The sequence below is a fragment of the Falco punctatus genome, assembly GCF_963210335.1.
Source record: "Falco punctatus genome assembly, chromosome: 1".
Taxonomy (NCBI): domain Eukaryota; kingdom Metazoa; phylum Chordata; class Aves; order Falconiformes; family Falconidae; genus Falco; species Falco punctatus.
The window spans coordinates 120,599,810-120,627,320 of record NC_137580.1 but is presented as its reverse complement, the minus strand read 5'-3'; the positions used below and the strand labels follow the sequence as shown (position 1 = coordinate 120,627,320).

The window sequence follows — 27,511 nt, the reverse complement described above, 5'->3', positions numbered from 1 at the left end:
CCAAGCAACAAATTTTAACTAATACTCAGTCACCCCAGACTGCTTATAAAAATCAGAGACAGTGTGTAAAAGCACAGCCTATACAAGCAGATCCCAGCGAGCAGTTTCAGGTTATATTTACCTCTCCAAGCCCCTGGGCAGGGTGTAAAGGTCCCCTCCCCTTACTGATGTTCTTGGACAGTCAGACAATTTTTGCAGAGAGCGGGTGAGCATCGCGGGTCCCCCACTCTGGGGGCTGGGTGACACGTTCACTTGCTCCAAGTTGGACAGTTGGGAAGGCAGTAGGATGAAAATAAAGATTGAGTTCAAACCCAGGTGCCCCCCTGCCCTTCCATGAAAGCCTCCAGCAATCCAGGATGTCTCATGGAAGTTCCCAGGCCAAGGAAACAGATGGCAGACACCAGAAATCATGTACGTTAAAGAGTGCAGAACATTGCAGGGCTGGAACGGGAAGAGCTCCGTGAACACATACCATCAAAAAAGATAATCGTGTCACTAATCTCTTACCAGCCTGCCTAAGTTTCCTGGCTGACAAACGCAGTGAGAATTGTTTCAAAGACACTGTCATAACAGCGATCCCATCCGCAGTGCCTGACTCACTGCTGAATTCCCACTCCTGCATTAACGCTAACAATGCTTTTCATTTAAGCCCTTCGTTTAGAGGACTTACTGTGTTAAACCGCACTGTGGCTAAGGAGAAAAAAAAAAAAAAAGAAAAAAAGAAAGAAAAAAAGACAACCTACTATTTTCCCCCACTTTTTTCATGTGCCACTCTTGTGAATGTATTGCTGTCTGTCTCAGAAATCACATTCCAGGATCTGGAGGCCCTGAAACTTTAGAAGAAAGCAAAGGCACGATGAGCGTGAGGACATTACCTCTGTCTGGAAACCCTCCACCAAGATGGCCACCAGCAGGTTGAAGAGAACGTAATTCCCAAACGTCATGAGAGCGATGAAGTAGAGAGCAGCCCAGGAGGAGGTCGATGCCATGCCATTGTAAAGGACCTTGTTCCAGTCTTCCTGGGTTAAAATCTGCAGAGAAAAGATATCAGGAAAATGGAGATACTGGAGGATAGCGTGCTGTTTTCCCTGAGCCTGGCTGGGTATCCGTGCTCCAGATGGGCCAGACAAGCACCCCACTTTTGCAGTATCCACCGTAGCCATAACCACAGGAATATAAATCTGGCCCAAGCCATCTTCTGAGCCAGAGAAGAGACAGGACCAAAGTGACAGTGACCCTCACGCGACCTATAAGGGCCCTGCCCAAACTGCCCTGACCCCCATCTGCACAAAGGGACACGTTCAGCTGCCAGTGTCAGCCAGACCTTGCCTCAGCCAGAACGGCTGAAAGTCCTCCTTAAATCCCACAGCTACAGAGCTCAGAGCTGCTAGAAGAAACAACTGCACACATCAGTTATGGGCTTAAACCAAATTCTGTTCTTTGCCAAAATACCACTGCGAATGGTCCTGATGTCGTCCTCCTCTCCATCTCCACCCTCTGCATTTACTGTCACCCACCCAGCCCATACCCTGCAAACACAAGAGCCCCCTGCCTCGGCAGCCCCTCCTCATTAGCTTTCTGATTTATTCTGGAAAACAGTCTGAAACCCCCTGTGTTCCTGCACTTGTGGGTTTGGGTCCTCTCCCTTCCATGGCAAGGAGCTTTGCTACGCTTGGTCAGAAAACAACACTGAAACAATCCCAGCATGCACATGAGTTGTGGCATTTTCCATCTGGTACCTGGAAAACAGTGACGATGGCCCAGAGCAAGGAGTCGAAGTTCTTCCTGTCGGGCAGCGTGTCTCCATCGCGCTCTGAAGCAAACTTACAGCCAAAGAGGTGCATCCCCAGGATGCTGCACGGAAGGGAAAGCAGGGGCTCGCAGGAGGACCACAGTACCAACCAGCAATCATACAGCAGGGCTGACTGCCTCCTCATTTCACCTGGGCAGGCTTTTTTTAATTTATTTTTTAAAATCTTTAATTTTTTTAATTTTAATTTTTTTATTTTTAAAAAGAGGAATCATTTGTTCACTGAAAACACACCTTGAGATCGTGCAGGCCAGTTGTGAATTTGGGTCAAACCTATCAAAGAGTTTCAACCAAAAAGTATGCCTGCTCCTTCTTTTTCTTCTGCTTTGGTTTTTTAAGTCAAAGCATTGTCTTTCAACATTTTCTAAACAAAATGTTTTGACTTTCTGTTTTGCAATGACACATTTTCAGCAAAATATGCTGAAATCAAATTAGGAAGACAAAAAGGGTTTCTGTGACATGCCTGAATGAGACATATCAGGGGACCTGAAACAGCTTTTTCAATTTTGGCAAGGAAACAGAATACCTTTCATTTCAGATTGATACTAAAAGAATAATCTGTTTACCCCTGCTCTCTGCCAGTAACCTGAATAATTGAATTATTTGCAGCTCTATTGAGCACCGCAGCTACAAATGGTGGTCTTGGAGTGAAACATCTCACTGGGAGAAGGGACATTATTCCATGGAGGAAACTAGCTTTCTTCAGCTTTCCCAGTGCCTGCATTGCTGGAACACCAGAGTCGGCTGTTACAAGGAGACACCTCAAAAATTAGAATGAAATCCAACAATCTGGGGCTACATGAAGCCAATTTCTAACATTTCCACTTCTTGAAAGAAAAGGCCATGCAAGAGCACAAGCACCACCACAGATTATTTTAGGAACATCACCCTCTCCTTGGCAACATTTTTAGCACCAGGCTTTCTGCTAGTCAGTAATGGGACCGCTGTCTTGGGGTGATGTCAAGGAATCATCCAGCTGAAAGATTTTCCTTGCAAATCATCTTGCAAAGACAGATGTTTCATTTGGCCAGAGCTAAGAGAATTTAGTCAGGGCAGCAAGCCACCGCCAGCACCGGCCAGTGATGCCATTCCTGGGACCATGTCCTGGTAAGAGTCATACCCCACCATGGGATCCCACCTAAAAACCCAGAGCAATGTCTGGATGGGGAATCTGAAGCACTCACCTAAAGATGAAGATGAAGAGCATCAGCAACATGCAGAAGGTGGCCACGTTGTCCATGGTCTTCATGAGGACTACGAGCTGGCGCTGGAGGGCTGGCATGAAGCGGACCAGCTTCAAAACTCGCATGAGCCGAAAGGTTCGCAAGACCGAGAGCCCCCCACCTTGCTGGCCCACTATCTCCCACACGCTGAGGAAGAAAAAAAGGTCATTGCAGGATGAGACAACCAAGTCTAACACAAAAGCACAGAGAGGATACAAAGAGAGGTTGAAATTCAGAGAGAAGAGGGATGGAAAGCGGGCAGAGACACACCGCCAATGCCCCCAGCGAGCTGGACTCCATCCAGGCTTGCAAAGAGCAGAGCCAGAGCCCCTAGACTAGACACCAGAGTGTCAAAAACATGCCTGCAAATCAGTGCCTGCAGCTGCAGGGGCAATTATAGCCTTTGCACATGCCAAAAAACCCAGAGCTACTTAATCGGGCACTGCTCGTACCATTTGGATCCTAGACTTTCCCAGGACATTGGGACTGATCGCTTTCTGCTTGGGCCTCTCTCTGAAATGATTGTAAAATAACCCCCAGATATGTATTAGCAATCATGCCTAAGTGCATTAATTTACAGCAGAGAAGTATAAAGTGTCACAGGAAGGTATTTATGCCCAATCTCCATTACTTTCTGTTTAATTAAACAGCCCAATGAGGAGAAACACACATAAAGAAAGCTCTAGGTTTGTACCTAATCACCACGATGATCCCATCAAAGATGTTGTATGGATTCTTAATGTAGCCAAAAGGACCATAAACGAGGACTTTCAACAGCATCTCCAGGGCAAAGAGGCTTGTGAAGACTATGTTGCTGATCTCCAGGGCATTGGTAAGCTCCTCCGGCTGGGGAAAGAGGAGGAAAGGGAGGCAGTAAGCAGCACAGCTCCGTATCCGAGATCACACCTGGAAATACAAGCCCCAGTACTGCAAGCATAGGAATTCCAATGCTGATGGTGTAGCAAGAAAATGGCAATAGCTCATTCAAAGCCCAGGAGAGAGAAGAAAAATACTATCAGAGTATTTAAGGTTTATACACCCGTTGTAAATTGAGCAGGTAAATCCAGACATGGACTTCACGTTAATCGCAGCTTTAGTACCACCTCAGGAGGTTTATGGAGAAGTGGCATGTACTGAGCCTTAACGCTTTCACATCCTCCAAACCAATTTGCCTTGAGCAGAAAGGAAAGCTGGACCGTTTTGTCACATAAATATTCTTTTAGGGCCTGTCTTTTTATTTAGCATCTCGTCAAAAGGTTTAAGCTAAGGTTTTTCAAAAGCAGAGACTTGAGGTGATATAAGTGGAATGGCTCAAAAACCTCATTATCAGGAGGCCCCAAATACTGCTAATGGGGAAGGGACCAATCCTGGCACTCCAGACTGGCAATCTAAAAATAGAGGTATGAAAAAACCGTAACAAACAGACTTCCACTAATCTTAGACATAAATTAATACCTTTCATGTTTTCCTAGCATATTTCACAGAGGGTTCCCAACAATGCCTGCAGACACCCAGTGCTGTGCTTTCCCCGACGGGTGGGCGGGCATTATTGGAAAACATATGGCAGAAGACAAAAACCGGTGGTGTAGTCTGTTTAGGATCAGTCAGTGGCAAAGGCAGGAGCAGAATCTGCAGTACCAGATCCCCTCTCCCCATTTAACCCCAACACAGACCCGCAACTGCGTGTTTCTACTTAAAGGCTTTGTTAAAATCAGAAGCTGACGTCCTGCTGGCAGACGGCCACGGGGTCGTGTCGGCAACGCCGAGGTGCCCCGCAGGGCAGTGGGCTGGCACAGTTGGTAAAACACCTTACACACAGCGGGTGCTGGTCTCCTCTTAGGGGTAGTTTGGCACTTAACTCACTCAGATACTTGTCTAAATCCCCTTAGCTTCAGATGCCTCAACACCACGGTGGGTCATGGCCAGATCTACAAGCCCACAGCAGCTATGCCATGAGCAGAAGCCAACGCACAACGTGTGCTCTTGACTGCTCCCACAGCTGACATGAAACACCTTCATGGCTGGCCAAAAACTTCCTACAACCAACCAGGAGCTGCAACGCCATGGCACACGCTGCTTCACAAGCTGTAGGGTTTGACATGAGATGACCCAGCCCCAACGCAACACCGTAGGAGCCAGGACAGGGGGTGGCTCAGGGTCAACACTTGCTCAACTGTGTTTCAAAGTCCCAAGAAACTACAGTGACCAAAAGCTCACAGATAAACTTGGCAAAAAAACAGATAAATCCATGTGGGTGTTCACAGAATCATCCAACTCTTTCTCAGGGTTGAAGGCTCCAGGCACAGCTGGCCAAGCCCTTGGAGAACAGGTTCCTCCAACCCAGTGCAAGGGTAGATGGTGACCTAAATTGGCCTGATGCTGTCTCAGCATGGTTGTATGATCCCTGGGGACTTACACTGATGCTGGCGGGAGCTTGTGATGACACAGCAATGGTCATTGGATAGCAAAGGGGGACACAGCAGCATTAAAAAGTAATAAAAAAATTAAATAAGGGGGTGTTGAACGCTTCCTATACATCAAACATCCTCACCCAGGAATGGATGCTTTGGCTAGAGTTTGCCAAACACACTGGACCTACAGCCTAAATCGCCTCCTCACTGATCTGGAGCTGAAATACAAATGCTCCAGCTCCTGATATTAAATGCAGCCCTGGTTTAAAATCATATACCTATGGGAACACTCAGACACAAAGTAATAAATAGGCCAAGAACTTATATGTCAAGCTGCACCTCAGGACAATTTCAAATAGCTGAAAGTCTACATTAGTCACAAAAAAAATGCCAACTCATTCACAAGCGCCCCAGCACCGAAGCAGGCTGTGCCGTTATCATTACCGCAGCGATACTGCTGGAAAGGAAACATGTTCCTGGAAGCTTTCCTTCTCATCCATCAGCACCACTAACCTGGGCCCCGAAGGCTGACTTCCACCCTCTGCTCCCCCCCTGCAGCCGCGCTGCCACATCCAACCGTCCCTGCAGGCGCGACCTGGTTAAGTCCCTCGGTGAGTGAGCAGCGCCCAGCAGCAACCACAGCGGCCGCATCCCTTCCCCGCGGGGGCTGACACGGAAAACCCAATCAGCCCTGGCAGGGAAGTTGTGTTAATAGCATGGATTAATGAAACTTTGCACCTTGTGAGCACCTTCTGGCTGGAGATGTTATGGGATTGTAAATCTGGCTGGGAGGACACAGCTTCACGATGTGGGGAGCAGAGCTTAGACTGCAACTCTCCCAGGACCCCCAGCACCCACTGGGTGGGCCATGAGACCCCAGCCCATGGAGCACCCCTCCCAGCTCACCTGGCTCACAAGAGCCCCAAATATCCCTGGCAATGGCCCAGAAAGGCCATGGGTCAGCCCGTGCAGCGTGGTGATGCTCAGCACCCGCAGCAGCACTGGATCCATCCATCTCCCACTGCTTCCCTCCGAAAAAGCCACCTGGCCCTGGGCTGCTCCTCCTCCCTACACTCTTCCACTTCCTTCACAGGGAACAGTTTTTAATATCTGAGACTTTGGGCGTCTATAATACAAAATGAAGAGTGGGACCTCCTGAACCAGAGGTGAGAAGTAATATCAAAAAAATCCCAGATTAATGGCCAAAATGGGTCAAAAGAGGAAGGGAAAGCTTCCCTTTCACTCTGCTGGGAGAAGAGGAGGGTCTCCAGGGCAGCCTGGGGCTCTGCCAGGGGAGGGGGAGAGAAGCATCTGCTGGAAGCACAGGACAACCAGACCCAGCTGAAATCAAGGAGTTATTTTGCTTCAGGAAACAACACATCCCTAAACAGATGAGAAGGGGCAATGCAAAGTACTCAGAGGATTTTTGAAGGACTCTCTCCCCAAGCCCCTCACTTCCACTCAGGGGGTCCCCAGGGGGGCTCAGGAGTGCCCTGAAAGGCATACATTGCTGCAGCCAGCCCATAGGGCACCTGCCCAGACCCCTGCCACAAGCACCACCGGGAATTATTTGTAAATATTTATAAAACAGACATTGGCTAAGATCATGACCCTGCCCAAGGGGAACATAGCCAGGCAGCGGGGAGTCAAACACTTCTGAGAATGCCAGGATTTCCATGCAGCCAGAGATGCACACGGATAACGGGACTGTTCATGAAATGCTTCTGCTCTAGAGAAATCATAACTATGTCTGAGACATCTCTCCTTAGACATCATTGCAACACAGCAGGAAAGGGGCTTTTCTCTCCTGTGGGAACTGAAATTGTCATCCCATCCCAAACAGGAATACAGAGGTTCAGAACAGGCAAACTGAAACACTTTGTACCCAAAATTTTGAAAGCTTTCCCCTCCATTTCAGTCCCTATTCCCTTAACCATTTACTCTGTACTGTAAATCAAGTGAAATTAAAACACATAAATAAAAGTCAGCTTGGAGAAGAACATGGAACTTTTTGTTCCCCAACTGTTCAAATGAACATTTCAGATCTCTCAGACAATGTGTTTCAATAACTTATTTTTGTAAAACTAGCTCACTGAACCGCTCCCCTCCCATGGGCGGCTTCAAGTTTGATAAACTGCTATTTTCTGACAACAACCATCTAATCAAAACGATATTGATCAGCTCTAGACTTAATGTACCTCGAAGAGTCACCAACTACTGACATACAACCAGCTCCACAGGTCCTCACCAGGCGCGGAGGAAAAGACCCAGTAAAATCAAGCAGCTTTACCCTCCAAGGGCCACAACACGGCAGGCAGGGGAGGTAGCATCCTGCAACTAAATGATATATCTGGAAAACAAACCCCTCCAGGAAAGTGCATTTTGCAGGGAAGTAGAGCCTGAAGTGCACATCCTGGGGGTTCTTTACAGCAGAAAGCCTCCTGCCCACCACCCCAATTACAGCACACCTGCCACAGCCTCAGCTTCTCCATTAAAAGCGGAGTCTGCTAATTCTCTCATCAGTAGCAGCAGTGACTAATTAAAAGGAAAGCATCCTATGATTAAATGAGCAACACCCAGAAAGAGTGAGATACAAGCATGATTTAGCTGTGGCACGAAACACCGGCTCTTTTGATGAGTCTCTGGCAAATACTGAATTTTGTTTCCAGGACACCTCGCCTTGCTGGACACACAGACGTGGTGTCCTGGATAAATCATTCCCTGTTAGCTCTCTGTTTGTGTAGTGTCGATTTGTTGATGTACCAAACAGCACATTGACGAGCTCTGGCAGCACATAAAATAGGAGCAGACAGCACAGCATCTCTCATAAACACCACACGGCAAACGAAGGCGGCGGGGAGGAGGCGAGCCACAGGCGCCTGCCCAGCCGTAACCCTGCCTGGCAGGGTGCAGAGCCTGGCGGCGGGCAGGGGATGCTCCCTGCACCCTGCCTGGCACTCAGCAGGGCACTGCCGCAGGAGGAGGCAAGAGAAGATGTCCCCAGGTACTAAAAGTCACCTGGAGGGGTGTCTCAGAGCTGGACCAGCACCTTGCCGTTTTTCAGCATTCAGGAATAGGCTGCAATGCATTTCTTATTTTGTCATTTATTTATATTTTTTTAAACTGAGTAGAAGCTCACAAGCTGGGTTTCCGATGACAGAAAGGTACGTGCTCCATTTCCATCTGGGCACGAGACAGTGGCACACACTCCTCCTTCCTGTGCACAGGGCTCCAAGGGGTCTGCTGAGCCAGCAAGGCCAAAGGCAACGTGGGGAAAAAGGTGAGGACAGGGCCTGGGGTCATTAAAAGCACAAGCCCCGCGGGGGCTGCGTTCTCCGATTCCTGAAAGACAAGCCCTGCTGTGTGATGAAGTGCAACCAAGTGCCCTGGCAGATGGTGCACGGAGCTTACAAGGCTTCTACTCCCGCCTTCCTCCAGCCGTGACCCATATAAGGCACAGGCATGGCACAGGTCTTCATCATCATCAGACCTGCACCCGGCGCCGTGGGCAGGTCTGGCACGGATCCATCCATCCCCATTTCCCCTCTGCCCCGGCTGCGGCCAAACCTGGTCTTGCCCAGCCCCTGCCCCTGGGGATGTCAGCTCAAAAGAGCAGAAGCATCCCAGGGTCTTTCCTCTCTATATTGTTAATAATACAATAAAATAGGAAAAATACTCTGTCTTGCCACAGCACAGATGGGGTGACTGGCCAGGAAGCAGATCCCTCCTGATCCCGAGGGCTCTGCTTCTGCGAGTGGATCCAGAAAACCATGAAAACTTCTAACCCATTCAAACGGCTGCAGAATAAAACCCTTCTGAAATCATTACCATGGCAACTAAGGAAAAATAACACAGAAAGAAAATACCGACCTCAGCTATTTCACAGGAAACACCAACAACATTTTACTGACTCATCACTTGCAGATTTTTAATATATATACATAAGAAAAAAATCAACTGGGTCACACAAAGACGTGATGTTCAACCTGACACCACTCCGTTACGAGCCCTTCCACCCTCCGCCTGGGAGCAGACACGCACTGGGTTTGCCTCAAAACAGGAGCCAGACCACAAGTCCTGGGGCAAAACGCAAGAAATCCTGATGAACAAAAGCAGTTATTAATTAACAAAACGAGGTGCCCTTTTTGTGCCCTCTCCCACACCCAATTCCCCATCATTTATAGCTCATGGCTGTGTCCTCAGCCAACCAGTGACCCTTTTCTGTGCCCTGCTCTCATCGCACCCACGTTATTCCCCCTCCATCGATGCACCTGCTAAGCCACGGCCATCCGAAAAAACACTTTGGTTCCCTTTGGGAAATACAGCTCCTCTTAACTCCAGAGCCACTTGCTAGTTTATAAATAGAAACTCAATCCACGCATATTTTCAGTGATGACATCAATTGTCTTTGGGGCTCCATAAAAGGCATCAGGCTTTAGCTATTGTCCTGAGTCCAGCAGCGGGAACCTGAGCTGCGCTTAAATCAGAGCCCGATAGACTAAGAGGCTTTCTCTGATCATCCTTTGCCAAATTGGTTAAAGAAAACAATTCCGAAGGGAGCAGATTTGTTTTTGCTCTGCTCCTCCTGGGGCTGCAGACACAGAGAAGGCAGCGTGCTTGGTGGGCTGGAGGAGGACTGCTGGGAAGTTCGGATTTATAGGCATTTATTAAAAGGAAAATACTTTGACAGACAGGAGAACAAGTCCAGTTTCATCCCATCACCACATGGGAAAGGAGGATTTTGTTATGGGCTGAATATTTCATGCCACGGCAAGTAACGCTCTAAGAAAGGGAAGAAAGCAGCTTTCATTTCGCAGGAATCAGAGCTGTCTGCACCGGAGGGACTCCTTGTCCACCGCTACTGCTAATCTCCTCACCCCCACCCGTTCTTCCCCATGCCAGGTAACAATGTCCCTTCTCATCCCACACCTGCAGAAGGAAGGAGCTGAGGCCCATGGACACAGCACCTTCTGGTGCAAAACCTTCCTCTCCACCACATCCTTGTTGACCATCCATGGCCAACAACAGAATTCCCTGGCCCCGACTGCCCATACAGGGCTGTGTCCCCATGCACCTCTGCCTCCCAAACACCCTGAACCTGGGGCACAAATGAGGGGATGAGCCCCGAGCACGATGGAGAACCTCATCAATCAGCCATGAAGGGACCTGCCATGAACTATCCCTGCCCAGGACCACAAACAGGACATACAGACCATGCTCTCCTACCCCAAGCCCTGGGAGCGGGATCTTTCAATTGCTCTCAGGAGGCAACAGCAGATATACTTGCCTGAACTCCTTATCTGTTTTAGCTTGAGATTTCTGGATGAATATTATCCCAGAAAATGCAAGAAAAACATGCACTGGCTCATCCCTCTGCCCAGGTTTCCAAGGAGCTTAAGCTGAACAAAAGCTGCATTTCCACTTGGTCACACCTTGTAAGTACTTGAGATTTAAAGCCCTCTATTTCTAGTTAATCTAAACCAATTTTGAAATTTATCTCCCCATTAGTACTTGAGAAGGTACCGGGGGAGGGAGGAAATAAAAAAAAAAAAAAAAAGGAGAAAGAAAAAGGCTAACTCAGTACGGCTCCTGCACAGTTCTGCTGAACCTGGGTTTCTGATGCTGGTAACACTATCTCTAATGCTGACAGACATCCATGGGGGAAAAGCTGGTCATTTCCTAACATCAGCAAAAAAACAATTATAACAAACAGCTTAAATCCAGCAGAGACGAGGGAAAAAGTGCGCAGCTCTTGTCCCTGTTCCTGCTGGGGGCTGAGCGCGGTGGGAAGGGGCTCCGCGAGGACACGGATAGCAGCAGGGCAGAATCGTGGGCACCAACAGCATTGGGACCAACCCCAACCAGGAGAATCAGGGAAAAAATGGACTGATCCCTGGGAAATCACCAATAATCAGCAATCAGGAGTGTTTAAAGACAATAGGATTTGCCAGTGCAAGCTGAGGATGCTCCAGAAGCTCTAGCTGAGTTTGTTGGCTCTTACCCAAGGGGAACAACCACAATAATCAAAGAAGGAGCAGAGAGAAATGCCCAGCTATCTGCAGAGAGCAGCGATTTTTCATCTGCACAGGGATGAAGAGAGTTTCAAAAGCACACATCATTTTCCCATTTCACTGAGCCGGAGTCTCTTCTCAACACTGCCTGAGCAGAGATAACACGAGGGTAGGGATGGCAGCTGAAACAACAGCTGTAACGATAGGATCTAAGGCAGCCCAAGTATTTCCAGCCTCTGAACTAAATTAACAGGAAAGGATTGACACTTACAGCTCCCCATCCAGGGAGCTGAAGAAAACTTTTAGTAGATGTCAAAGAATCCACACAGACTCGTCTCTAAAGTAGAGAACTGAATTATCTGATAAAAACCCCATACACTTTCCAGCTGCATGAAATATCATTTAATTTTCAAATCGTTCAGTCTCTGGAACCAGGATAAAGTCTGCTTTATAGGCACAGCCCATTTTTTTAATGACTGTGAGGTCCATGGTACCCCTGTATTGTGCATGGCAGCCTGGAAGAGCTACGTGAGCAAGTCAATTAAAACATGCGAGTTCCTACAAGACCTCATAAACCCTTCAAATCACTGAGCAGTGGAAGAACCCCAGAGGTCCATAAAAAGAATTACCCCCAACAGCAAACAGAGAGCTGGTTTTGAAGTCAGTGATCCTAGCGATTAACAGCTCTGATGACTTCCATTAGCGTTGACTTGACTCCTCCAGTCTCCAACAACAAATCATTAATAAGAGTAATTTCTGCTTAAGCAGGAGCTAATTGAATACGGCACATGCAAATCTATAAGGCACCTCATTTTCCTACCATGGGAACGTCCTGTGCAGCTGTAGTACTGAGAAATGAAGTTGATGCTAGCAACAAGCCCCGTGTTGGGCAGAGCCAGCAGACGCCGAGGGAGGGAAAGCCTTCCCACGCTGCCAAAGGTTTGATCGCTTGGCTAAGAGTAGCTGGCACAGGGCTGGAGAGATGTGTAATGGAGTTAAATAGAGACATGGGATATGCACTGAAGTGGAAGTGGAGATACCTCTAGGAAGAGAAGATGGTGTGTGAATGTGGAACCTTGTGAGCTCCCAGGAAAGCTCCTGGGGCAATGGGAGGTTGCTCAGGGAAAGGCTATTGCACTGACTTAAGGGATGCACACACATGTGTAAGTGCCTTCCTGAATCAAAGCCTAATCAGAATCATACAGGGAAGCACCACATTAGAAATTTCACCACAGAGAAAAGTTGGGCTATGCTTTTAAAGGCCACAGTTGGAGTAAAGCAGCCAAGATACAGCGTTAAGGGGGTACGATACCGGTTTGCATCAGTGTGGGATGCAGAGAGCCCCTGGTGCAGCACCAGCTGCTGCCTGGATGTAGGATGGATCTTTGAGTCCCTGCACTTGCAGGAAACAATTCAGATGAGCTGCAAGAGACACCAAAAATATTTTACAGAAATAGGATTCCCTTCCTTCCTGACCTGGAGGCTTGACACAAATCCACATGCATGAAAGAAGCCAAAATTCAGATGTCCTGGATCGACCTGACATGGAGCTGTAGAGGTTGGAGGGGACACAGTGTTGTCCCTGACTGTCCTAAGCAGCCAGACAAGGGCAAGCTGGGCAGCACACACCCTGCGAGCTGCAGCTCATCCCTGGATCCTACACAGCCACCTCAGGAGGTGAATGAGCACTTGCCAAGATCTCGTTTTGGCACGTAGGGATGTCAAAGAAGCAGTCTCCATATGCCTGACAAATCCACAGCTGCCCTCCACCACTCCTGCGGCCAGCAGCAACATGTTCAACTTGGCTTAAACTGATGGAGATTAGGATGCTCTTGACTACTGAGTCCTGGGAGCAAAGTGCTTTTGATCATGCAGATGCCCTTATTGCTTGAGGCAGTGCTCACAAATGGATTCAGACCTGCTGCCCTCCAGCCTGCCCAGGACTTTAGACACTAGCACAGACTTCCCAAGACCTGGGGCACCAGCCTGCCAAATCCCCACTGCCCAGCTCCATTACACCACTTCTCCATGGAGCAATGAAAATTTCCTCCCACGTGGAGAAATCAATCAGTGGGCATCACGACAGCTAATAATTTTTAGTTACCTTCTTCCCTGCACATTGAATTCAGGCAGTACATAAATACTGTTTGGGTGACTATTATTAATGCTTGAACCTGGAGCCTAATGGTTCCTCCATGCTGGCAGGTTTTCTAACCCTTCACCTCCCCTCTCGATCATCCTGGATACCTGAAAATTTCATGTCCTCTGACACTGATTAAGATGACTCCCACGTTCTCCAGCCTCAACTGTTTACATAAATAGACATTTTAATGCATTTTGCCAGCAAGCTTTCCTTTGACACTTTGGCACAGATGGTTGATATTTCCATGCCGCAGCAGCTATTAGATCTTAATGTTACCAGTGACAACTTTACATCATCTGTGCCGCGTACACTTCAGGCTCCTGCAGTGAGATGCACTAGGAAATCAGCTTGAGATACTACCACAGGCTTTGGCTGCTCCTTCCATCTGCAGATGGAGGTTGCACACCTTGGTTCAGGGCACTGCTGCTTTGTGGATTCCTACAGCACCTTGCTGTAGCTGGAGGGGGGCTCCACCGGTTATCCTCCTGACAGGGTGATGTCAGGCATCGCCTCTTCCCACTTCCTTGAAGGACTGTCTCCCACAGGTGATGAGCTTTTCTCCTTGGGTGCTGTCCTAGAGAGTCATTCACCCCTGTCATCTCTCCAATTTGCTTTTTAAAATTAACAAAAAGTTCTCTACAGGTCTGCACCAATTTCCTCTTCCTTCCTTCAGAGACACCAGAGGTTTGGATCTATCTAGATCCAAGTCCCCACAAGCTCCAGCCATGGATTTGAACCAACTGCAGCTTTGGGGAGGCCAGTGCAGGACCCTCCAGTCTCTTTCTTGTTATGTTAACAATGGCAAAACACCGCAGAGACGGCGGCTGAAATTCAAGCACTATTTAAACAAATGAATATGTAGGGTATAGTTCATACAATGCGAGTTCAGACAAGGAAAATCGGAACAGCCAGGCAGCTCAATGCAAACCAGATTTTAAAAACAAAAACAAAACCCCAAAGCCCTTCCTCAAGGAAGCCCTTGCCGAATTCTTTCCCCTGCTGAGGAGTCCAACATCACGCCTTGTACTAAAGCCTTTGCATTTCACTCCAAAGAAGGACTTGGGGGGGGGGGGGGGGGTAAAGAAGAAGAAAAAAAAAAGGCAGCACATTATGGAACACAGTCTGGCTTACAGCCAGGGCTGGGGGGAAAAGCAGCACAGAAACCTTCTGGTTTAGCAGCACATTTTACTCCTGCTCTATGGCAGAACAAGCTTTTGCAAAGCCCTAGCCGTTTGAACCCGCAGCGCTGCAGACTCTCAGCTTCCCTAAGGCGAATCAGTCAATTGGTTCAACAGTGTATTTAAAATCCCCCAGAGTCTACCTCTAAATCACCTTTATACTCCTCTACCCAAAGCTAATAGTTTCTACCTGCATTTTGCTTCATCTCCATAGAAAAACAAGCTATTTAGCAGTCACATTAATAATCTGCGGCAATCTGGTTGTCATTTCCCTGATGGAAAATTTCACACTGCTGCCCAGCAGCCGCGACGTGGTGAGTGCTATGTGCACCTCAAACCGCTCTGCTTTCCTCCCACGGAACCCAGCAGTCATGAGAAAGGCAAGAGTCAGAGCTGGGAGGGTGGAGAGGATGGGCAGAAACAGAGTTAAGCCCGGTCAGGTGTAGCTACGGCTCCCGCACGTGGAAGGACCATGTGGAAGCAACCTGATGCTGAGTGAGAAAGTCAGCAAGTTCGTGTCTGAAGGAGCTTAGAGGAAACCCAGCTCCTGAACCCCCAGTCATACGATGGTAAAACATTTGTTGACAATGACTTTACCGGGGAAGGTGGTCTGTGGAGAGGAGCTTTGGGCAGGAAATGAGCTTGCTGGGGACCCAAACTGCTGTTGGTATGTGCATCCAGCACCCCTGGCCATGGCTTCCCAGTCTGGCCAGCTTGATCGATGGGTGAGTGCAAATAGCGAGAGGTGAGGGCCACTGTTCTCAACACACTCCCAATTTCTACTCATTGTGACACGCCTCCAAAGAACCACTTTTATCCTAAATATCCCAACCTGGCCTTCTCTGGCTGATGACTCTATTAAACAAGTGACTGAAAGACTGTTTCAGTCTTCCAGGCATCCTCCACAGAGAAAAGCAGGTCCCTACAGGATGCCTGTCCCGAGGTGAAATGCAGAGCCTCCAGAGGAGCACACTTTTCTTCCCTGGCTATAATGAGGACCTCAGCAGACCAGCTCCTGCCTTGAAGTCCATGATGCTCTGGTGGTCCCGGCGCTGCTGAATCCCACCCAACATTGCTGGGGACAGGTGGGAAGGCAGAAGCCTTCTCCCTCATTGAGGAACTACCAGCCTATCCTTCCTCTCACAGAGTAGCTGCTAATGCATCCTCTCCCCTCTGGTAAGATGCTGGTAAACAACACAAGGCTTTTCGCATGGCACCTTAAAGCATGTCCTGAAAGTATTTATCCTAATATAGCCCAGGGTGCCCAGGGTATCCTTGTGTGAAAAACCCAAGAGGTAAATATTCATTAAATAAGCAGAAAGCTTAATATAGAAAGTCATGGAGTCAAGTACTCTTCAAGCCCCCTCATGTCTTTGCAAACATCAGCCAAACAAAGATAAATTTGGCGTGGTTGGTCACTTGCACTTTTAGGAGAGGCTCTTTGAAACAAAAAAAATCGTATTTCAACGTTTATAATATCTGCAGAAAGGCCCAGTCCAGCATTTCTCCCCTCTAATTCCTGCTTTTATAACTGTCAGATTATGAAACTGCAGACTAAAAGCTTCCCGGGTTTACAGAAAAACACCTCTCTGCTCTCTGCCGCCGCTTTGAGCAGATGAACTAATAAAACCAAACTCCACTATTCACTCCAAATGCCTGGGAGAAAGGAATCTGGAACAGTAGTAGCTGCAAAACACCATCAAAGAAAGCAACCACCCACAGCGTCTGGAGTCCCCCTACGCTTATCAGCTCCCTTCACCCTGTTACCCAAAAACCACAAAAATCTGCTTCTTCCCATCCAGCTGCCTGCTGGGACTCACCGCTGGCCAGGGCAGAGGCCAGCACCCCGCTGCCCTATTTCCCCTGAGCCCAAGAATGAAGGAGCTGTGTTGCCTTTACGGTGTTTGAGGATGGGAGTTTGCTCAGCCACCCCACCCCCCACCCCCCCATGGGATGGTCCCCCTGGTACACACACGGTGGCAGCCTACGCCAGCCTCTCCCAAAGGTGCTCCTGAAAAAGGGCAACAACCTTGGACAACCTGCCCCTTGGGCAGTCACAGCACAGACAGATCTGCTTTCACCTTGCAGCCAAAGGAGGACTATAACTGTTGTTTGGTTTCTGTGAGCCACCTCCTCCCAGGTTCTTAGGAGATGATCTTCCCGCTATTATTCAATAAAGGTGGAATTGCTCGAGCTTCCCCGCAGAGCTCCCACCAAGGGCAGCACAGGAAGGTGAAACCTGCAGGACTTCAGAGCGCATCGCTGGTTAATGTGTACTGAAAACAACAGTCAGCCAGCCAGCCTGTATTAGGACATCAGGGAGAAGGTGCTGGCTGGAAGGGACACATTTAGCACAGCCACGTCTCCCCGGCGTTTGGTCGTTGAGGCATTAATGCCAGGGGAGGACACAGGACTGGGGAGCCGATCTGCAGCCACCACCACTGCCACTGGGAGCTGTGGGAGAAACGCCTCTGCGTGCAACTGGAGCGACTCTGCAAACGTGAAATGTGCCAGGAAGGGGAAAAAGTGAACAGCCATGACTCGAGATGCAATGGAGCTCCCAGCAAAGGCTGGCACTGGGACAGGGGTGCCTGTGTCTGTTGGGGAGGGGAGAGGTCTGGCAGCCCAGGAGAAGCTGGCCATTGGGGGTCCTCAAGCATTGGCGGGGTATTTAACAAGGTTTTGCAGCATCTCAGCATCCCTGCTACTAAACTCTTCACCCCAAACCCAAACGAAGCATGCACCTGCAGCACCAAGCCATCCCATGCCTGCGGCAGGACCAAGGGCACCGTGCCGGGTGTGCCACCAGCAGCAGCCACAAAACCTACGTGAGACCAGCCCATGCAAACACTTCTCCAAAACAGAGCTCTCATCATCCTGATGGAGACATTTCAAGAGAAACGTGGCAACTCCTTGTCTTAATGACTGTATCTAGGAAAAAGCTCCTGGGGAACAAGCGTGTGAGAGGCTGGAGCAGAGGCAGCCTCTTGCCTGCAAGGACTCAGATAATCAAGTGGAGGAATAGCCAGCGATGAGTCTATTTTGGACTCAGCATACTGTTGCTGGAGCGTTCACCAGGGAGGCAAAGCCATTTGTTACCTCCTCTCCAGGGACTGCAAATTCAGTAGACTTCCCTGCCTGCAGCTGCACCGGGCGCGGAGCCCACAGCCACCGGCAGCACCGCCAGCACTGCCAGGCTGGCACTAATCCAGCGGCAAACGGCTGCTTCCTCCCCTTGACCCCACACCGCAGAATCCAGCAACCCGTGGTGCTGCCCACATGACGGTGGTCTCGGCACGGTGCTGAGCATCCCCAGCAGGGCCGGGATGTGCGAGCTCACGCAGCTAGGTACCAGCCAGAGTGACTGTTGCCTGCAAGCTCCAAGCAGACTAGAGACAAAGGCAGCCCTGTTTTGTCCTGGGACCCTTCCCACAGCACCCCAATGCCTCTTGCCCCAAACCATCCTGCCAGCAGTCCGATTTGGACCCATAACGCCGCCTGCCTCCCCGCTGCACTGGGAGCCACCGAGACAGCACTCACCTGCTCGTGGTACTCGATCCCCATGCTGAGCGTGTTGATGAGAATGGCCACCATGATCCCGCGGCCAAAATATTTGCTGTCCACAATCTTCCGGAAGGTCTCACACACCACGTGCCAGAAGGCCAGCACCCGGCTTGCTCTCCGAGCACGGGCTCTGCCCCGCTGCGGGTCCCGCTGGTCGCTGTAGTGGGCATCCTGCGTGAACTCGTAGACCCCCTCGCTGTCCGAGTCGGCCGTCTCATTGTCTGTCAGCTCAGCCTCGCTCGCCAGCGCCTTGAGGCAGTAAGGGCAGCTCTCGGGGTGGCAGGAGCCGCTGTCCAGCTTGGTGCAGGGGCTGGAGATCGTGCAGGAGCTTTGGCAGGGCCCTGAAATGCCAGCGGGGCAGGGGCAGGGCAGCCCGTCAGCCAGGATGGAGGGGGCTGTGGGCAGCCATGGGAGCAACCCCCAGCCCCCGTTAGCACCAAGCTGTCGCCCTTGACACGGCATTTCCTAAGGGGAGAAGGGCTCCTGCTGGGTTGAAGAGCCCTAGGTGAAACCTAGGCTCCCTGAGCACCCTCTCCCCAGTCACAAGGCCCCCTTAGCTGCCCGCAGGCAGAGCTCCTGCCAGCCCAGGACCCCTAGCCCACCTCATTATACCTCTGGCCATGGCAGCTAGGAGAAAGCAATGAGCTCCTGGCCCTGGCAGGCTCCGGGCTGTAATTATCAGGAGTGCCACCACCAGCAGCCACCTTTCCTGCTCCCGCTGGTTGATGATGCTCCAAAATCACCAGCTTCCCCCTCCACACACTGCCCTCAACGGCAGCTGCCAGGTGGCTCCTGGGTGAAAATACCAGCAAGATATTCCCCCAAAATCCCGCCAGCTGGCTGCAAGGGGAGAGGCTATCTGCAACACACACTCCTGACTCATGCACAGCAGCATGTATAAAAACCCAGTGCTAAACCAGCTCGGAGCCCAGCTCTGTGTATTTAGTCTCTGGGCAGCTCCGGGCTGGGGGCAGGATTTGGTCTCTTCCCTGCACAGCTCCTGGCTGGAAAGGTCAATGCCACTGCAGCGGGGTGGAAAAGGCATTGACCACCTGGGAAAGCCTGGCCAGAACCCTTCTTGGAGGCTGAGAGGGTTTGGGCTAGACTGGCCCGAGCTCCCAAACCTCAGGAGCATCTTGCAGTGAAGGTATTATGAAACCCCTGATCCAAGAAAGCTGCCCTGGGTGTCCGGCTCTGCTACGGGCTTCCTGAGCAAATTACAGATTTTTAATATTTGGCACCTGCGATTGCCATTGAGCACTCGTGCACAGCAGACACTCAATCTCCCTGAGCCTCGTTTCCCACAGGGAGCAGAGCTACGCAGCACTCAGGGATGTGCTGGGACTCAGATCTGGAAGATGTCCATCCCCAAGTTCTGCAGCACGTGGTGGGCAACACAGACACCTCCAACGTCTGGGTTTCAGCAAGGAAGGGATGTGGCCATTTGGAAGTGGCCAGGCTGGGCTCCAGCTCTGCTCAGTGCCACTGAGCCCCGTTCTAGCTGATTTGGGGAACACAGGGACTTGGGGAGAGTCCCTGTAATTGCAGAATAAGCTGGTTTCACAGGAAGATGGGGATGGGCAAGAAAATGGGTTCATTGACAACATTAATTTCCCTTGGATTCTTGCAAGTATGAAGTGTGGGAGGTTGAAACCTCTCCCCTGCTTTTGGCTATAAAACGCATCAGGTCGATCAGAAGATTCATGTTGGCCTCACCTGGAAAACCATCGCCTTTCTCTGTAACGTGGACTGAAAAGAATCCTGAAAAGATTCAGAAAAAGAAAGAAATTAGGTCATAGCTTTTATTTCTGCAAAGCAACCTCAGACTGACGTCCAACCCCGGGCTCACCCGTGCTCTGCGTCTCCAGCAGCTTGTGCATGGTGCTGTACGGCCCGGGCGGGATGTTGAGGCTTGTCAAAGTGCTGCTCCCAGCACCGACCGCCGCCTCCCCCAGGTTCTTCTCTTTCGGCATCTCGTGGGAGGTACTGGGGTGCACCGTGGGGTACACCTTGCTGCCCACGATGTTCTTGGGGATCCCCTCTGGGCTCGGCAAGCCGAGGCCTGGCTGCGGGAAGGATGACCGGCAGCGCACCGGCTCGAAGTGGCAGTCAGCATGGTAGATGCTGTGGACGGACTCGGTGTTGCTGGGAGCGGCGCTGGGGGTCCCGTGGGGGTTTGGTGCTGAGGGGGGGAGCATCAGCCGGTTGGTCCCGTTGTGGAGTGAACTGGTCTCCACATCGCTGATCTCCGGGCTGGCGCGGGGTGCCCGCAGGTTCCCATTGCCTAAGTGATAGTGGTGGTGATGGTGGTGATGGTGGTGGATGAGGTGGTGCACGGAGGACCTCTTCCTGCTCCGGCGCTTCCTGGCATGCTGGTCGGTCCCTGCCTTGCTTGTGGGGCTGGTGAGGAAGCCCATCCTCACACCCGCCACCCGGTAGACCTCCACAAGCTGCTTGCTGCCTTTACGGGCAATATAAACCAGGTACTTGAGGAGTTCATCATAGCAGCTGCCCGGCTCCGAAAAGCTGGCGAGGGTGCTGGCGTTGGACAGGTAGCGTACCCGCTGCTCCTTCATCAGCTGGCTCTCGCGCTGCTTTGTCTCAGAGAACTGTGTTGCTATCACCACCAGGCAGAGGTTGATCATGAAGAAGGAGCCCACCTAAGGGGACAGGAGCCATCAGCCACCTTGGGGTGGCCATGCCCACCCCATAGCCCTGCTTTACCCCACACCTGGCACAAGGACCGAGGGGCAAACCCCAAGCCAGCCCCTGCATCACCCAGCGGGGACCACCAGCCGGAAGCACAGAGGGGCTGACTCACCCCCCCAGCCCCCACCCCAGGGACTCCCACGCCAGCACTCTGTGGAGGACGTCAGAGATCAAAGACAAGAGAAGATTATTTTGACAAAAAGCTTTTGCTCTTTTAAGATGGTGTTTTTCTCTCTCCACAGACAGCGGTTGTAATTATCACAATTAGTGGCATTACGATGAATGCACTGAGCCTTCCTGATAGCAGCATTTTTTCTGGCAGTGTGTGGGCAGCTTGTGAGCAGATCCCTTTCCCCTGCTAACGGGATTTACGGGTGATTGTTACGCAAGGGCATCAGCAGTCTGTACCCACAGCTTGGAGATTTTATTTCCAACGAGGGTTTCATGAGGTTCTGCCTTCTGTGGAGTCCAGCCTGGATCACAGGGAATTACTGACGTGCTAACGGGCTATCACACACTGCTAACGTTACTCGCACGGCATCTGGAAAAATACTGCCTGCCCTTCCTCTTCGTCATTTTGGGGATGATGAGAGCAAGGGATTGCTTCTTTTGGGGGGAAGCTAATAGATGAATTAGAAAGAGCATCATGGATTAAACAACCTCCTACCTTCTCATCAGGGTTTGAGTCCTGGTTTGATGAGGAGCAGAAATCCCCACAATGGCCTAACAGACAACGTGCAGCTATTTTGCTGGATATAGTCCAATTAGACAGCAAGAAAGAGACTCATCTCACTTATCTCAGCTACATCTGAGTGAGGCACCTAATGATCCTTTAGAGTCAAGAGAGAAATAGGCACATCAAGTCTGCAAAGCATCTAATTTATTTTGGATGTCTACCTTTGCAGGAGATGAATCACCCCCTTAAAGCACCTATTTTTCACCCTTGACGATAAAGGGAGTCTAGACAACGAGCTCAGCCAGTCATGGTAGACAATTCTGCTTACATAGATGAAGCCCATGATGGAGCCCACCTCACAGAAACTCTGTTGGCTCCTTTGTGGGTGGTCTCAGATGATGCTGTGAAGCATGGGTGGGCTGTGGACAGTAATCTCTTCCCTTGTTAATATGCTCTCTGAAGTTTGGGCTGTTTTCCTTGAAATGTCCCCACTGCACCAAGGATCCAGCCACCTGGGTTCTTCGGTACGGGGGAATTTCTGGGCAGCCTCTTCCCCTCCAGAGCTCAAAACCTGAGTGGGGGAAATTTGCCTACTTTTAAACTTAATTTCAAGGTGGCAACTAGGAGAGACAACCTTGGAGCACAAGAAGTAGTAGAAGCAGCAACAACAGCAGTGTATCTACTATAGCTTAAGTGCATCTTTCCTTCCTTCCTTCATGTTTGCAGCTAAATGCAGCTGCAGTACAACACCGTATTGAAGCTGCATGTCTTCCAGCAGGCTGGTTGCTACCTCAACTTTTATATTGACTGTTTTATCTGCCCTGTTCCTCTGGGTCACTCCGCTCTGCTCTCTCCAAATGTCAGGATCACCCCATGATCCCCTAAGGCCACTCACAATGATCAGGAGGATGAAGTAGATGAAGTTGTAGAAGGAGTGTGCATCCATGACAAAGTACATGATGTCCACCCAGCCTTCCAGTGTAATGACCTGGTGGAGACAGGAAGGGAAAATGAACCCACCGAGGCTGTTAGAACTCTAAGCCCACAAGCAACATTTCTCCCGGCTGGGTCATTTCTGACACCCCATAGCTGGTCTTGGTGCAGCTGAGCAGCCAAATCCTGCTCCTACCAATGCCAATAGCCAGCCCAGGCTGAATCCGGCCCTTCTTTTCCAGCTGGAGCCAAGGCCCACTACTGCATTTTGCAGAGGGAAAAGCCGTCCCTAGGCTTTGCTCCACATCAGGATGGTCTCCCTGTGCACATACATGATTTGGAAACTGGGATTTTGTCCACACATGTGAGATGGAGGCAGCCTCAAAGCAGGCATCAAATTATATCCCAAACAACCTGACCACCCATGCACTACTATCTAAGTGCTTCCTAGTGCAAAACATCCCTCAGGAGTGTGATTACACAGCTCCTGGGAACATACTCGGGGGGCACAACCAGTTCCCCCACCTTGTGACAGTTTGCAGACAGGACTCACCTGAAATATTGCGATCCAGGCGTAGCCAATGTTATCAAAGTTGATGGCTCCCTTGAAGGGGTTGTGTTCCCCAGCAGAGCAGTTGGTGTAATACTGGTTCCAATTGACGCAGGATGTGTTGGTGGTGTCATTGTAGGAATAATAATCCAGCGTGCACTCGAGACCCTCTTCTCTCCGCGTTGGGATACTCCGGCAGTAGCGCATCCCGTTCTCCCGGGGCTGGGAGCAAATGAAAGGGTTCTCATCTTCGTTCTCTGTCTGGTAGTATCGCTCCAAGTCCACCGTGTAGGGGCTGAAAGAGTCCAGACAGGGCTGAGGTTTGCACACCGATTGCAGGCAATCTGGCAAGGTAACAACTGTAACAGCAAAGTCTGATGTCTGTTATTCTGGACCTCAAAGCTTTTTTTTTTTTTTTTAAGGGATCCTCTTGGACCTTCTGCAGCCCCACGGGGTGAGATGATGTCCCTAACTGGGTTTTGGGAAACTGAGGGAGTACACTCGGCCACTCAGCAACCCCTCTGATGACATTATTAAGAGTCACTCCATCTGGAAGTGCTCTGGCTCTGACCTCAGGGGACTAAGAGGAGGATTCAGCCCAGCGGGGCTTCTCTGCAATGTCTTTGCCGCAGTAAGATGGAAATCAGTCCGTTTAAGCTCCTGTACCTCCTGTCCTCGTGGAGATGCTGCATGGGGAGACTATGTACAAGGACCTCCCAAGCTTCCTAAAAACCAGAGACAGGGCCTTCATCTGCATTTCACAGTGCCTGTTCAGCCCCTAGATAAGCTCTAAATTCCCTCTGAGGGTGGTCTTACCACAGAAAACCAGGCAAAAACACTCTTCAGGGAGATGAAACAACCCATGGCCAGCCAGCAACTGGCTTCTTGCTCTGCACACAGCTATCTCCTTAATGCTGCCAGCATTCCCACTAAAGCTTGCAAAGATATTTTTAAGCCTAGTTCAGCCCGGTTAATTCCTGCAGAATTGCCTTTAATACCCTTCAAAGCTTATCTAAACCCCTGGAACTCCAGCTCAATTAAACAGCACCCAAACCTGGGGCTCTATTGGATTTACTCAGTGGCAAAGCAGCTCCCCTGCTCTGCTGCCATTTACTTAACAACAACGTGCCCTGGTAATGACTCTTCCAAGCGTCCTTTGAGGGCACAACCTACAAGAGGGGTGGTACTTGATCGGAAGATGTGTGGGAGAGGATAAAGATGCGTTGTGCCAGCTCCAGACCCGAGAGCCAGCCTAGCCACAGCAGCATTGTCATGGTCCTGCTGTGCGCAAGCAAGAGGCTTTGGGCTTGCAGGGCTTTGCTGTCCAGGTGTGGATCTAGCTAGAACAACTCTGGAGGTCATCATCTGAAAGCGATCCAGTGAAAGGTGACGGGGTGCAAGAGCTCGACAGAGCAGCCATCAAGGGCTTGCAGTCACCTGCCCTTCTCCCAGCATTTGAAGGGAGGGAGGTGGTGGAAAAGCAGGTAGGTAGGACAACAGGTATAGAAATGCTGGTCTGGAAAAGGCTGACAGCTACCCCATCTTTCAACCACTGTTCAAACATTCCTACATCTGGCAAACTGGCTGGCCAGGAAAACTGGGAGCTACAAAACCCTATTTGATCACAATAATCCTCTTGGCCTTCAAATCCAGGGATCTCTGAAAATTAACACTTTGGGACAGAGACTATGTCTTGCTCTGAGGCTGAAAAGGATCTAGCATCACCAAATGTGAGGTAGCTCCATCAGCTTTCCCTGGGGTTTAGGTGGGAATACAAACCCACACCAATAAACGCTACCAGCTGCCGAACGGGATTCAGACCTCAGTGTCTTGACAAATGCAGAAAAGGTCACACATTAATGATATGCTAAATTCAAACAGCCTGAACGCTTCTTCTCAGGGTTTTTTTGGAGGCTTTTATCAATCAGAGAGGTTCCCAAGTGCTGGCTGAGGGTTAAGGACAGCTCTGCAGGACCCGAATGGCAAATTGTCACAGCTCACTCTGTTCCCTGTGTGCCTGAGCTCGAGCTGGGGTGGCACTTAGGAGCAGGGAGCATTTACAGAACTCCAGGGCTTTTTAATGGAGGATATCCTTGTCTCCTGGAGGGATAGACTTGTCCAAGCTGGACAGACACTTCTGCTGCCCGGGCAGACTCACATGCTGAAGTTCTCAGGGAGGAAGCAGCGGTTCCTGAGCAAACCTGCCCACAGCTGGACTCCCACGATGCCAAAGATGAAGAAGACAAAGAAGCAGAGAAGGAGGACGTTCCCCAGCATGGGCAGCGTGTCCAAAAGCAGTGTCACCAGGATGCGCATACCTGAGGCAGACAGGAAAAGTCCATGCTGAATTTCTTTATTCCAGCTATGTCCTCCTGACCTTTTCCTTTCTATCCATACTTTTCCTTCCACTGACAGCCACTGCCTTCCCAGCCACCATCCTTCCCAGCCACACATGGCTTGCAAAGACCCACAGCTCCTCATTCCCCTCTGGTTTCCCCCCAAAGCCTCAGGCAGATACCCCACCTCAGCCATGCCCTGCTCCTGGGCACACGACCTGCCTTCCCTGCGATGCTCCCTTCACTCCCCATCTCAAGCCCTCTTCTCCTCCTAAAGTTTTCTAACAGCGGTATGTCCCCTTTCTTCCCTGAGACCAAACTCGGATGTTCTCCCTTGCTCAGCTGTATTTCTTTCCACCCTCAGTATATATTAAAATTCCCTTCCCTGTCTAATTCCCCTCATCTACCCTAAATCCCCTCTCTTCCTTAAAATACAGGACTCTCTCTGGCAGTTAATTCTCACAAGTTCAGGAACAGACAGTTCTGTAACAAAGACAAATTGATGGTGACTTCAACTTGACATTTACACACACAAAAAATTGATTTCATCTGACGTCTCTGTAATATTCCGCTCGTCTCTTGCTCTCCTTCTTTCCCTATCTTTTGCATTCTCTCTCTCGCTGATACTGATTTTCATTTGAAGAAAGCTTTACTGTTGCACCCTTTACTTTGATACTTCAAGAAGACTTTTTCCTTTCTTCCTGATGCTGTCACTTCGATCAGGGTTTTTCTTCTACTCCTCTCCTGGGGAACAACCACCTTGTGTCAACTCCTAATTGACTGAAATGCCTTTCTGTAGTTACTGCATTTATCATCACACAAAACTCTTTTTTTCTTTTCCCACCTCACATTTCTATCCCATTGTAACTACATTGCAGAGACGCCAAGATAAATTACCCAGGATTTCAAAATACATTAAGTGAATTACACCCCCAGTTAGACAGTGGTGGATAAATTCAGCCATCCATCAGTTCAGCAGTCGGGGGAAAAAAACGTTGCAAACAGGATTCTGAAGCTACCGTAATGACTGAAACAGCAGCAGCAGCGAAGCCAGATTAAGTTCAGGAATCAGGACCAGAACGATAAATAAAGCCGAGGCACCTCCAGCACGGGCAGACAGAACTGAAGCTGATTAGCTCTCATCAAGGCATTGGGCTAGTTCAGACAGGGGAGTCCAGGCTTGGATTTAATTCGGCTAAAACAATGCTGGATCCAATACTCAGGATTGTAGAACCAGGAAAATGATGTTTCAGATGCAGTTGTACTTACACTCACCACACCCGATCTGTACAGCATCCAAGAAGGATGGAGCTCAGCGCCTCTCGCAGCGCCCCAGGCACAGACCCTTGGGCAGTTTGGTTGGATTTGCGATGGGCAGAGCCTCTCCAAGCACAGGGCTGGGTTGCCACCACCTGCTGCCATGCAGGAGCTGGTGATGCTGTTCAAGGAGGGGCTGAAATCCTCATGCATGACCTGATAAACCAGGACTGAAGAGCCACCCCCCATCCCACCCAGGCTTGCTTTGTTGGTTTTGGCTGTACAGACCAGCTCCGGGGAGCAGAGCAAGAGATGCTCCAAGAGGAGGGTCCTCAGCACCCCCCGAGGGGCTGTCTCCAGGCACAAGATTTCCTCACCCCAGTTTCTCCAGGGTGAGGAAGCACAGGTCGGGTGGGAACAGCATGGTTCAGACCCTTTGCCCATGCTGCCTGGCAAAGGCTGTTGGCTCCATCAGCCCTACCACCTGCATCCCATCACCTTAGCAGCCTCCTAAGACCCTCTTCAGATGAGAAAGAAAGGTGTCTGAAGAAATCCTGGGTATCTTATTGACTAGAGGCTCACCTCTGATGCCACAGGGGTCAAAAGGAATATTATTTAAAGTCAAAGGGTGACAGGCAGTAGTAACCAGAGAGTGGTGGTAGGACCTAGCACCACCAGGCTTGGGTGAACGTTTAAGATAGGCAGCATCT

At 50.2% G+C, this 27,511-nt stretch overlaps 1 protein-coding gene across 24 annotated transcripts in view; it reads right to left on the bottom strand.

Moving 5' to 3' along the window:
- The window catches only part of CACNA1G (calcium voltage-gated channel subunit alpha1 G), a 155,690-nt gene that overhangs the window by 69,724 nt on the left and 58,455 nt on the right, over positions 1-27,511 (bottom strand). For all 24 annotated transcript variants that reach the window (XR_013928504.1, XR_013928505.1, XR_013928506.1 and 21 more), the window contains exons 5-14: positions 25,367-25,526; positions 23,212-23,503; positions 22,621-22,713; positions 20,190-21,000; positions 20,057-20,101; positions 18,317-18,681; positions 3,728-3,879; positions 2,995-3,180; positions 1,740-1,854; positions 876-1,031 (exon numbers count right to left, since the gene is read on the bottom strand). Coding sequence is in view for 21 of the 24 variants with exons in the window: in XM_080389608.1 (XP_080245734.1) it covers positions 876-1,031; positions 1,740-1,854; positions 2,995-3,180; positions 3,728-3,879; positions 18,317-18,681; positions 20,057-20,101; positions 20,190-21,000; positions 22,621-22,713; positions 23,212-23,503; positions 25,367-25,526 (2,375 nt within the window). In the remaining 3 variants the exon portion in view is untranslated. The remainder of the gene's footprint in view (positions 1-875; positions 1,032-1,739; positions 1,855-2,994; positions 3,181-3,727; positions 3,880-18,316; positions 18,682-20,056; positions 20,102-20,189; positions 21,001-22,620; positions 22,714-23,211; positions 23,504-25,366; positions 25,527-27,511) is intronic.